The 13,668-nt window shown below is 41.7% G+C and overlaps 1 protein-coding gene across 3 annotated transcripts in view; it reads left to right on the plus strand.

Moving 5' to 3' along the window:
* Positions 1-13,668, plus strand: part of PRKAR1B (protein kinase cAMP-dependent type I regulatory subunit beta) — a 174,131-nt gene that overhangs the window by 93,746 nt on the left and 66,717 nt on the right. For all 3 annotated transcript variants that reach the window (XM_038762673.1, XM_038762672.1, XM_038762674.1), the window contains one exon: positions 10,034-10,095. In XM_038762673.1, the coding sequence (XP_038618601.1) occupies positions 10,034-10,095 (62 nt within the window). The remainder of the gene's footprint in view (positions 1-10,033; positions 10,096-13,668) is intronic.

Raw genomic sequence — 13,668 nt, forward strand, 5'->3', positions numbered from 1 at the left:
CAGTGCTTTGCACACAGTAAGCGCTCAATAAATACGATTGAATGAATGAATGAATGTAGAATAAGAATGTGTGTCAAAGTGGGCTTATATGTAAGAGTCACTTAACTCCTCTTCCATTCTTTAGGTAGTTTTTTTTTAAAAAACTTAAAATATACTTAAAAATACTGAAGAAGTAGTGGGTGTGAGTATTCCTTTCACTTTGAGGATTCCCCTTTCCTTACCCCTCCAAGAGTTCTTCCCCTTTGAACAAAAACTATAGAAAAAGATTACTATCATAGAGAAGCAGTGTGGCTACAAAGAGAATGGGCTTGGGAGTCAGAAGACCCGGGTTCTAATATGGGGTTCCCCACATTCCTGCTGTGTAACCTAGGGCAAGTTGCCCCACTTCTCTGTGCCTGTTCCTTCATCGCAAATTGGGGGTTCGATACTTGTCCCCCCTCCTACTTGCACTGTGAGCCCCGTGTGAGACCTGATTATCTTGTATCTACCCCAGTGCGTAGTACAGTGCTTGACACATAGCAAGCACTTTAAAAATACCACAATCATGATGATGATTATGATTATCATTATTCATTAGCCTTGAAATGATGCAAAATGAACCTGGGCTAACTGATAAGTTCAGAGACTAGTTCAGTAGCATAAAATGAAGTTTACGGGTTCCCCAGTTCTTTCAACAATAAGCCACACCACCTTCTAGGTCTTAATGTTTGGGGCTGCTCTCTGGTACTCTGGCCATATGCCAGAGTCTCATTACCTTTGAGTGCTAGGAAAATGAGTCTTTCACTCTCCTGTAGCATCTGGCATAAGTGCAGAGTGGATGTGCCAATGTACTATCATTAGGACCTTCCCTCTCCCGCTCTCCCCCGGCCCCCGTAGGTCCTTACTATAAAGGATAAGGGGTGACATCATGTTCTCTGTTAGTACAGTACTACTGCTGCTACCACTCTTCATCAAAATAACCTGCTCTGGTTAAAGGAGGGAAAATTAAGGCCCCCCCTCCCCCTACCCCCCTTTAAGGAAGAACTGATCACCTAGCTCCCAGAAACTGTAATGCGCTAATTAGCAAACCCTGTTTGCTTCCAATCCAGTGAGCAGTAACTTAATTATCTCAAAAAGGTTTACTTTATAGAGGTGGAACTCTGCCAAATGAAGTTTGTGAAACAAAACGAAAACATCGTATAATCTTCACGCAGCAATGTATTTTAAACATATTGGTTTTCCATACAGTGGTAAATTAGAAAAGGAGTGAAAATCTGTGGTGTGCCTGTTTGTGGGTGTGTGAAAATAATCTGGCTGAAGTTGACAAATGGTCACCTGAAGATGAAACAAACATTTTGTGTTTGTGTCTTAAAATACAATGTCTTTTGTTTAGGAGTTGCTCTTTGTGGTCTATTCATAACCCCCTAGAATGAAAAGGAATCTCTCTTCCCTGAAACTAATAAATTCTAAATGTTCAGTGCTTGCCCTTCTTCATAATCTGACATGAAAGAATATTTGAAATCCTTGTTCTCTACCTTTGTTTTAACAAGTCTTATACTGTTTGTTTTTTAATATCCGTGACCACGGCCTGAAATACCTTCATCATTTCTTACTGGTTTTCTTGTCTCCTTTTGCACGTACTAAAAATGTCAGTTCTGAGTTTTTATTTATTTTCAGTTGAGTGCTTCTTGTGATTTGGAGGGAATTGGTTGTCTTTTAAATCTAACTTTGCTCTGTCTCTCTTTGTCTCTCTGTCTCTCTCTCCCTTTTGTGTATTAAGCATCCCTCTACACATTATAACATGTACAAGCTCTTGCTATCCACAGCCATTTGATAAAAGAATAAAGGGAAATGTTGATATTCCCAAAAAACCTATTTTAAAAAAATTGAATACAGATTATAATCCCTTTAACGTCTAAACAAATTCATTGGTTTTTACTGGGCTGGGATCACTGTCACCAATGTTGGCTACAAATATCGTTTTTAGATTTCATTTCAATAAAATGCCTTTTAAAGTTGTATCAGAAAGTTGCTATCAAATTACAGATCACAGGAGACAAAGGGTGAGACTGCTAGCCGAATAATAATAATAATGGTATTTTTTAAGTGCTTACTATGTGCCAAGCACTGTTCTAAGCCCTGGGCTAAATGCAAGGTAACCAGGTTGTCCCGCATGGGGCTCATAGTCTTAATCCCCATTTTACAGATGAGAATCCCCATTTCTCAGATGAGAAATTAGAGAAATGATCCTCATTTCTAGTAAAATAGAGGGAATTCCTTGAAAGGAATCACTGAAAGTTGAAGAAAATCAGAATTAAGGGTGGCAGTATCAGGAGTCTTGAGTTCTACTCTCAGCTCTGCCACCTGCCTGCCATGTGACCTTGGGCAAGTCACATAAGCTTGCTGGGCTTTTTTGCTCTTCTGTGAAATTAGGATAATTGTGAGCTCAGTGTGGACTGTGTTTGATCTGATTATCGTATATCTACTCCAGTGCTTAGCCCATAGTAAGTGCTTAGTAAATACTATAATCAATCCTCAGGGAAGGTGATTGAATTACAAGTAGATGTTTTCTAGTAGTGATATTATTTACTATGTGCCTACTTTGTACAAAGTACTGTCTCAAACACTGGGGAAAAAAATAAAAATTTGAGAATTAGATTTGATCCCCTCCCCCACACCCTACCTCCTTCCCCTCCCCACAGCACCTGTCTATATGTTTGTACAGATTTATTACTCTATTTATTTTACTTGTATATGTTTACTATTCTATTTATTTTGTTAATGATGTGCATCCAGCTTTACTTCTATTTATTCTGATGATGTGACACCTGTCCACATGTTTTGTTTTGTTTTCCGTCTCCCCCTTCTAGACTGTGAGCCCGTTGTTGGGTAGGGACCATCTCTATATGTTGCCAACTTGTACTTCCCAAGTGCTTAGTACAGTGCTCTGCACACAGTAAGCACTCCATAAATACGATTGAATGGATGAATGAATGAATCCCTGGCCCACAAAGAGGGTTCACATTCTAAAACTAAGGGAGACATGGGGGGGGCATGGGGGTGGAGGTGAGGGCATGGTCGTGAGCTGGTGACAAATAATAAGATATCTGATAAAAGAAAAAACCCAATACAATATAAAAATCAAGGTCAGCAGTAAACACTAAAAATTCAGGAAGTGCAATAGGCAGTGAATAGCAGTAGAGCAATTCTGTGTATGGAAAAGTTAATGTAGTTTAACAGGACAGGATATTGTCCCTGATTAAACCACCATAGTATTTCAGTCACTTTTTGGAATGAATCCCCATGAAAGCAAAATAGTCTCACTCCCAAACATCTCCCAGCCTTTTACCCTTTTCGGCTGTAGTGAGTATCGCTTGGGGTTTGTTTAAATATGATGCCTCACCCATTGGACTCAAAAGAAATCACTCACTTCCTCAAGACTACGAAGCAAGCAAGGAGCACTCTCTTTCTTCCCGTGATTGACCTGGCCTCTAGACATGATTATCATTTACAGCATTTTAAAGATGCTACTGATGATAAGCAAGGAGGAGGCCCTTCCCTGCATATTTATAATTTTCATGCCTTATAGTATGCATGCCATTTTTACAATCTTGCCGGCTTCCCTGCTTCAGTAAGTGATAAACTCAAAGCTGTGGGTAATCATGTTATCAAAAGCTAGGAGGATAGAAGACCATATTCTCAATCAGTTGATCCATTGTTTGTATTGAGTGCATTGTGTGCAGAGCACCGTAATAAGTACTTGGGAGAATAAAATATAACAGAGTAAGTAGACATGTTCTCTGCCCCGTGTCAGATGTACTGTGGTTCAGGCAATGAGACATTGCCCTCCTGAAAATCCCACTCCTCCGGGAAGCCTACCCGAATTGATTCACAACTCCACAGAAGCCTGAACCTAACACCTACTCATAATACTTGTGCATCCCGGCTCTGCCACTTGTCAGCTGTGTGACATTGGGTAAGTCACTTAACTTCTCTGTGCCTCAGTTACCTCATCTGTAAAATGGGGATTAAGACTGTGAGCCCCCCGTGGGACAACCTGATCACCTTGTATCCTCTCCAGCGCTTAGAACAGTGCTTTGCACATAGTAAGTGCATAACAAATGCCATCATTATTATTATAGGAAGCGCTTAATAAATGCCATCATTATTACTACTACTATTACTTGAGAACAGATGAATATTTGTTAGTTGTATATTCAATTATTGAGCTATTTTATCCCAATTTTTTTATATTTTAAAAATGGCATATGTTAAGCATTTACTATGTGCCAGGCACTGTACTAAGGGGTGGAGTAGATGCGAGCTAATCAGGTTGGATGCAATCCATGTCCCACATGGGGCTTGCAATTTTAATCCCCAGTTTACAGATGAGGTATCTGAGGCACAGAGAAATGAAATGACTTGTCCAAGGTTGCATGGCAGACAAGTGGTGGAGCAGGGATTAGAACCCAGGTTCTTCTGATTCCCAGGCCTATGCTTTATTCACTAGGCCACACTGTTTACTTACTGCTCTATCCTTCCTCCTGCTTTCACAATTCATAACGGTTGACTGTCTCCCCCATTAGGTTATAAGCTCCTTGAGGGCAGGGAACTCACTCCCCAACTCTGCTGACCCCCTTATTCCACCCCACCTCATCGACGTACAAACTTGGACCCATGCTGGATCTCATCATCAGTAGTCCTTGTACCATCCCTAATCTCATTAGCTCTAAGTTTCCACTACACAACCACAACCTACTAAATTGCCTTCTCTCCTATAAACACCTCCCTGTAAAACTGTCCTGTCCTCACACAGTGACCTCTAATCTCTAGACCCCTTCCATTTACCTCAGGGCTTCATGACCCATTTAGATTCCTTATCCAGCCTCCCTTCTCCCTATGCACAAATCCACCCTCTCTTTCGCTGGCCCTTCTTGGATCTCACACCACTAACTCCTAGCTCCGAATCAGCTTAACAGTATGCTTCCTTCATTCTTGTACTCATTTCATAATATTCTGTTGGCAAAAATCCAGACAGCTGGCTATTCCATATGCAGCCTTAGCTGTTTTAATTCTGCCTCCTTTTTCTCCCTCCTCAATTCTCATTCTTATGGCCCCCACCAACTATTTCAGACCTTAAATTCTCTCCTGAAGACTCCAATGATCCCTTTGCTCTTTCTGTTCAAGTATATGTATGTCTCCCCAATCCAAAAATCAGCATACTTCTTGCCCTCCAATGCCACTTTTGTACCACCACCCATTTCCATCCTTTTCTCCTCTCAAAGCCCATGCCATCCACCTCTACAATTACTTGTTGATGTCATCTTCCATCACCACGTCCAATTTTCTCGCCTTCTTTCCCTTTTTCTCTTACCTCTAACTCTGACTCTTGGGGATTTTAGCCCCCATGTAAACATGGACTCCAATTCACCCCACAGCTGTCTCACCATCTCCCCCCTCCGATTCCTGTCCAAATTCCTCGAATGGGTGGTATACAGTTGCTCCTCTTGCTTTGTTTCCTCTAACTCCTCTGTTAACCCGCTACAATCCGGGTTCTACCCCCTTTCGTGCCACTGAGGCCGTTCTCTCCGTGGTCACCAATTACCTCATTCTTGCCAAATCTAAGTGATTTTAATCCATTCTAAGCCCCTTGTTTTCTTGACTGCCTGAAGACTGTGGATTATACCATTCTCCTAGAAGCATTCTCTATCCATGGTTTCTCTGACATCCCTCTCCTGGTACTTACGTCTCTGATCAATAATTTCAGTCTCTTTCCTTGGATCTTCCCCTGTATCCCACTTCTTAACTGTAGGTGTTCCTTCAAGGCCAAGTTCTGGGGCCTTTCTGTTCTCAAATTATACTCACTGCTTTAGTGAGTTGATCTGGCCTCATGGTCTCAACCACCACTTCCCGTAACTGAATCACAAATCTGTCTCTGTCCCTCTTTGCACTCCCCTATTTCCTCCTTCACTGAGGACATCTTTATATGAATGTCCCATTGGTACCTCAAGCTCAACATGACCACACATGAATTTTTAATTATCTCTCCTCAATCCTGGCCCCCATCTAATTTTTCCATCCACATCAACAGCCTCCCTACCTCTCAGGCCCATAAGCTTGGCATTATCCTTGACTTTTTCTCCTTTCATCCCCATATTCAACCTCCAATCCAATTGGTTCGTTCTTCACAATATTTCCAGGATCACTTCTCGTTCCTGATCTAAATGGGCCACCATGCTGGTTTCGACACTTGTTATATCCCAGCATGACTAGTGCCTCCATGCTGATCTCCTTGCCTTTAATCTCTTCCCTCTTCAGTCCTTTCTTCATTCTACTGTCTAGATAACTTTTCTAAAGTGTTGTTCTATCTGTCCCTAGACTCAGAAACCACCAGTAGTTATTCATTCCTCTCTGCATCAAGCAGAAGCTCCTAACTATTGTCTGTGGGACATTCAGTCAGCACTCTCACCCTCCTACATATCCACTGTCTTCTCCCACTGCACCCTAGCTCTTACACTTCACTCCTTTCAAGCCAACCTACTTATTCTATCTCATTCAACCCTCTTCCACCTCCGACTCCTTGCCCATTTCCCTCCCTCCTTGTCTGGAATCTCTTCCCCGTCACATCCAACAGACCACAACTCTTCCCACCTTTAAATCTCTTTTGAAATAACCTCTACTTCAGGAGGCCTTCCACCATTAACTTCCTCTCCCCACTCTTTGCCCTCGCAACTGCCACTTCACCCCTTCCATGCCACTTAAATATTTAAATACATTCAATCAATCGTATTCACTGAGCGCATACTGTGTGCAGAGCACTGTATTAAGCCCTTGGGGGAGTACATTATAGAGTTGGTAGACACATTCCCTGCCCACAATGAGCTCACAGTCTACTCCTCCGTAACACCTATTTATGTATCTTAATACTCTTTTACTTTCACTATCTACAACTTCTTTTAGTTGCTACACTGCAAGCTCCTTCAGGGCGGAGATCTTTAATACAAAGTCTATTGTATTCTCCCTCAAAAGTACAATTGATTGATTGATTACCAAGGCACTGGGTAAGCAAACATTCAGGTATCCTTTGTGCTTCCAAAGGGGAAATGTTCTTACACTGACAGAAGAATTAGTTTGTGTAAGCTCTTTTGAAATGAAGAAAAACCAGTATGTCAGAGTTTATATACTTCTCATGCGAGTCGTGGAATTGATTGCTGCTCCTCTCCAAGTTGTACAGAACTAAGCCAAATTGAGGCAAGTGGTGTCATCTCATTTGCAAATAGCTCTACAGTGGACTACTTGTATGGACATCTATTTTGGGATGTGTGCCATCATTTTCATTACATGGGCTCACAGTTCCTGCCCTGAAAAATGGCTAAGACTAGTAGAGTCCTCTTTGGAGATGAGGGAAACAAAGACTTAAAGGAGAGAGAAAGGCATTCATTTGGCAGGTTAGGAATGGCACTGGTGATGAAAAACACTGTCTCTCAAAAATGACCTGGCTTTTCTAGTATTTAAAAAGTGTTACTGTCTCCTCAATTGCAATTATTTGTTGTAAGATTCTGGGGCTGTCTCCATTTCCTATGTTTCCCGAACTGTGATTCCCTAAATCTAAAATTTCCCAGGTGAGAGTCTTTGGGCATTTATTGGTCATTAGATCTTTTAAGTGCTTAGTACAGTGCTCTACACACGTAAGTGCTCAATAAATATGATTGATTGAATGATAGATGGTTGGAAGCTCTTGATAAATGCCCCTCCTTCCCATAATCTATTTGACCATTTTTGAAGGTGTTGTAGGGCCTAACCTAGTTTTAAGTGCTTATCCTGTTGCAGTTGAAGAAGAAAGGATGTGTTGAAGTTGAAGAAGAAAGGATGTGTTGAAGCTGTTGACAGATCACTTTTACTGAAATGGGATATAAGTACCCACAACCAGGCAGGTGACAAAAAGCGGTTGTATGAACTGGGAAAACAGTGAGCCCCCGGAGTGCTTTGCAGTTGAATATTGTCTATAGAGGAATGGTCGGGAAACCTGTAGTTGGAAAGCTCCTTGTGGGCAGGGATCTTGTCTACTAATCTGTTGTACTGTACTTTTCCAAGTGTTTGGTACAGTGCTCTACACACAGTAAGCTCTCAAATGCCATTGATCGAATTACTGATTCTGCTGGTTCCATGTTCACCAGTTTTTTCCCTGAAGAAAAAAATGAGTTAAAACAAGAATTGCCCCCAAACTCTAAAATCTTTAGCGATTATTACTAGAATGCCAGTGCAGGGCTTTTTAATAACATTTAAAAATCTTGAATTAGGAAAATGTGTTTTTAAAGGAAAGAAAAAATAGAGGGGAATAGGGAGGCTAGGAATGCTAAACTCATCTGACTGGATTGGATATACTTTTAATGTTTTGGTAAATTTTGCATTGACTTATTTCTTCAACTGGTCAATGACATGAAGGCATATACCTGCATGGAAGTTTAGGCTTAAAGAAAGTAAATCTAATAGATTTTTTTGTGGTGCTTTCACAAGGTTAGTCTCAAAACCTCTTGTAGAAAAATTGAAGACCTTTGTTTGCTTTCTCTATCTAAGTGTCTTTATAGGCAAAATATAATAGAGAGTTGAGTTACAATCTGGATAATTCAATAGATGTACTTGGCCAGTCTGATTCCCACTAGCCAAAAAAATGGTCTTTTTTCTTCCATAGTAGGGATTCTAGTCTAAATTATTCAGCTACTTGCCTCTTCTCCATTTTGTGGTATCTTTAAAATGCAATCTGAGAAAGATAGCTCACTGAGCTCTAGGTTGCAATAGGAGGTTAGGTATTTATTGTAGGTGGGAGCAAAGAAGAAGGGGATGCGACCCTGTTTAAAATAAGATCTATGCATTTTAGTGGGTCATGTTTTGGCGTGTCCTTTAACTTGAGATTTCTGAAATTGTTAAAATCCCAAATGAAATTAAACAGGGAAAAGAGAACAAAAATCAAAAGTTTTAATGAAGGCTTTCCTTCCTGTCCAGTCCAGAAAAAAAAAAAAACTGAACAAATTGGTTTTTCAGTTAGATTGTTGATATTCAGGAACTTTATTCTGATTTGAGAATCATCTTTAGGGAAATCGTGGCCCCAGTCTCACTGCAACAGTTCTTATTCATTCAGTCGTATTTATTGAGCACTTACTATTTGCAGAGCACTGCACTAAGCACTTGGAAAGTGCAGTTCTGACCTTAGGTCTATTGTACAGTAGCTTGTTCATTTGGGATTCTCAACTTTAGCCTCTGAGCAAATGTTTCCAAGAATGGATTTTTTTTTTAAGCAGTTGGGGCAGGAAATAAGTTAACCATAGAATTTTGCAACGTGTATTTCCCATCTGAGAGTTTAAACAATCGCCATAAGCTTGTTGGCCTGGCTCCTGTTCCCTTAGGTATGCCAAGTGTTAGGTGTGCTTATCCTTTTAAGGATTTTTTTATTTTCCTTTACTTAATGGAGAGGAATTTGAGCCCCTTTGTCTGTTTATAAACATGCTAAGTTGAGAACTGATTAAGAGGTGCGTATTCATTTATGTACTTTCATAGCTGAACAAATGTTTCCACACTGTGAAAACTTCACTCTGCCCTTTGCCAGCTCATTGTTGGATGAATTAAAGCCTTCACATTCCAGCTTGCATCCTGCTTGTATGGTCGTATTCACATATAAATTTAGAAAGTAAAAATGCACAAGCTGCCTAATTTGCAAAATGTTTCCATTTAATGTGGGTCTTTGCTTGCTAGCCATAGTAGTGTAATTTTGATGAGTCAGCATGTCAGGCATTTTAGCATTTAAAACATTGAATCTTAGCTCCAGCGTTTAAAATTTATTAGTATTATATTTGCTGATTTTTTTTTCTTCCCTGCGGAGGCTCTTTGGGATGTTTTGACTAACATATTCTTTCTCCAGTGAAAGCTGAGAACGATGAAGAGAGAGCATAGTTCATTCAACATTGTGCTTACATTTTCCTTTTGCTGCAAATGTAAACAGGTGGAATGTTAATGATAATCAGCCAACCCTGCAATTTACACATACCTTATTTTGCAGTGACATTTTTGATGCCATGTTTCCTGTTACCCATATTGCTGGAGAAACAGTCATACAACAAGGTAATTTTCATTTATCTCCATTCCTGCTTGACTGCAACTATTTGCATATTGCTCGTGAATATGAATTAAACCATCCGTGTTCATGGAATTTATTAATGTGTCTTGGATCAAAACAAGTGTGCCCCCACTCTAAAGCTTTCATTCACAAAAGGAGGCCCTTCCTGAATATGGGCAAATCACTTAATTGATTCTTTAAAAGGAATGAATTGCTCAATATAGTTTGGGGTTTAGTGGGCCAGATGGGAATATAACTTAAAGCATGTGTACAAAGAAACCCAACTAGGGAGGCGTACATTGCCCCACCCACAGTTATTCATCTCTCCTCTGTTAGTCCAGAGGCTTCTCCAGGCAAGATGCCTGGTTTGGGTTAGGATAATAATAATAATTGTAGTATCTGTTAAGTGCTTACATTGTGTCAGCCACTGTCCCAAGCGCTGGGGTGGATACAAGCAAACTGGGTTGAACACAGCCCCTGTCCCACGTGGGGCTCATAGCCTCAATCCCCATTTTACAGATGAGGTAACTGAGACCCAGAGAAGTGAAGTGACTCACCCAAGGTCACACAGCCGACAAATGGCAGAGCTGGGGCTAGAACCCATGACCTTCCGACTCCCAGGCCTGTTCTCTAACCTTTGGGCCATATGCAGAGTAGAGGTGAAAGGATTGGGAGAGATTGGGTGAAAAAGTGAAAGAAGTACTAGGGATAGAGAGTTGGATAAAAGTAGAGAAAACGCCAAATGGTAAAAGCACCCAATGCAGTGACTGTGCAGTGCACGGTGGGTGATCAATAATACTACTGACATCATCAATCAATCAGTGATATTAATTGAGCGTAGTACAATACTAAGCACCAGGGAGAGTACAGTTTGACAGAGTTAGCAGACATGTTCCCTGCCCACAGCAGTCTGCAGTCTAGAGGGGGAGACAGACATTAGTATAAATATACAATTTATAATTTATAGATATGTACATTAACGCTGTGGGGTTGAGGGTGGGAATAACATCAAGTGCCTGAAGGTCAGAGGTCCAACTGCATAGGTGACGCAGAAGGGAGGGGGAGCCGGGAAAAAGAGGACTTAATCGGGGAAGGCCTCTTGGAGGAGATGTTACCTTAACCAAGGTTAGACTCCCTCTAACTAAGAAAGTTCCCTAGCAGTTGCCTGGAGGTGGGTCATCTGAAGAGCGTTGTCCCAGAAGTGTCAGAAACCAGAGCTGGGACCTTACCTCCCTGGGCTGTGCCAAGAGTGGAGGAAGGGTTTGGTGGAATAAAGGGGTGTTTCGTGTGGGTGAGGTCATGGAGTGGAAAGGTAAAGATTGTTAGGGAAGTGGTACCTTCAAAAAAAAATGGCCACCTCTTTTGGCTAGGCTCATTCAAACCATGACAAGTCAATGTTTTCATCAACCCCCTAATTTTCTCCCCTCTGGGACTGATGATTTGTCAGAGAGGCAGGTGGGGACCAATAAAAAATGAGGAAAGACCCAGAGAAAGAGAGAAGGGGAGAAGAGAGGTGGATCATTTGAGTTGGTGAGGGGGGGAAGAGAGAGGGAGCATGAGGGGAGGTTTTGAGTGGAAAAGGGAGATTGATGGTTAGTTATAAGTAAAAGGAAAGTTGAAATGTCTTTTCCATAAAAACATTCAGGCTAAGAAGTCAATTTAAAACAAATCAATCAGTCAGTGGTATTTATTGAGTACTTACTGTATACAGAGCATTATACTAAGTGTTTAGGGAAAGTTCAACACAATAAAGTTGGTAGACATGTTCCCTGACCACAAGGAGCTCACAGTCTAGAGGAGGAAACAGAAATTAAAATAAATACAGTACGGTTATGTAAATAAGTGCTGTGGGGCTGAGAATGGGGTGATTATCAAATGCTTAAAGGATACTGATCCAAGTGCATAGATGATGCCGAAGGGAGAGCGAGTCAGGGGAAAAAGAGGGCTAAATCGCGGAAGATCTCTTGGAGGAGTTGTGATTTTAATAAAGCTTAAGATATGGGGAGAGTGAATGGGAAGGGAGCTCCGGGACAGAGGCAGGATGTGGGTGAGGGGCTGATGGCGAGATAGTTGAGCTCAAGGTATAGTGAGTAGTTTGGTATTAGAGGAGTGAAGTAAGCATCCTGGGAATCAGTGATGTACAGTAGGAGGGGACAAGGTGATTTCTTTAAAGCCAATGGTAAGGAGTTTCTGTTTGTTGTGGAGATAGACGGGCAATCACTAGAAGTTCTTGAGGAGTAGGGAAACAGGGACTGAAGTTTTTTTTAGAAAAATGACCCTGGCAGGAGAGCGAAGTTCGGACTGGAGTGGGGAGAAACAGGAGGTAGGGAGACCAGCAAGGAGGCTGATGCAGTAGTCAAGGCAAAATAGGATAAGTGCTTAGATCAGCAAAATATCAATTCAGATGGAGAAGACAGGATGGAATTTAGCGATATTGTGAAGGTTGAACTGACAGGATTTTGTGACAGATTGAACATGTGAGTTGAATGAGAGAGATGAGTTGAGGATAATGCCAAGGTTACAGGCTTGTAAGATAGGGAAGATAGCAGTGTTGTTTGTGGTGATGGGAAAGACAGGAGCAAACAGGGTTCTGTTTTGGAGAAAGTTTGAGGTGTCACCAGGACATCCATATGGAGATGTCCTGAAGGCAGGAGGAAATGCCAGTCAGCAGAGAGGAATAGAGGTCAGGGCTGGAGAGATAGATTTGGGAATCACCCATATGGACATAGTAGTTGAGGCCATGGGAGTGAATGAGTTCTCCAAGGGAGTGGTTGTAGTGGAGGATAAAAGGGGACCCAGAACTGAACCTTGAGGGACTCCTACTGTTAGAGGAAGGAAGACAGAGGAGGAGGCGGAATCTGTGAAAGAGACTGTGAATGAGCAGCCAGAGAGATAGGAGGAGGACCAGGAGAGGACAATAAGTGAAGCCAGTGTTGGTTAGCATTCCTGAGAGAAAGGGATGGTCCACAATGTTGAAGGCAGATGAGAGGTCAAGTAGGATTAAGATGGAGCAGGGGCCATGGGCTTTGGCAAGAAATAGGACATTGGTGACATTTTAGAGGGCAGTTTCCATGTGGTGAAGGGGATGGAAACCAGATTGGAGTGGGTCAAGGAGAGAATTGGAGGAGAGGAAGTTGAGGCAGTAGGAGTAGACAATACACTCTAGGAATTTGGAGATGAAAGGTAGAAGAGAGATGGGGCAATAAGTGGAGGGAGCCATGGGGTCATGGGAGGGTTTTTTTTTTTAGGATAGGTGATACATGAACATGTTTGAAAGCAGTGGAGAAGAAACCATTAGCTCCCCTCTAGAGTGTAAGCTCATTGTGGGCAGGGAACAAGTCTACCAACTCTGTTACACTCTCCCAAGGGCTTTGTACAGTGCTCTGCACACAGTAAGTGCTCAATAAATACAATTGATTGATTGAAGATGGCAGTCAGGGAAGGAAAACTAGAGGGGCCAAGGGTTTTGATGAGATGTGACGGGGTGGATTTTGAGAGGAGGTAGGAGGTCTCCTCTTGAGATAAGAGTTGAAGGGGGGCAAAAGGAGTAAGGGGCTCTAGTGGAGCAGGGGAAATTA

Source organism: Tachyglossus aculeatus, chromosome 21 (assembly GCF_015852505.1).
Source record: "Tachyglossus aculeatus isolate mTacAcu1 chromosome 21, mTacAcu1.pri, whole genome shotgun sequence".
Lineage (NCBI taxonomy): Eukaryota > Metazoa > Chordata > Mammalia > Monotremata > Tachyglossidae > Tachyglossus > Tachyglossus aculeatus.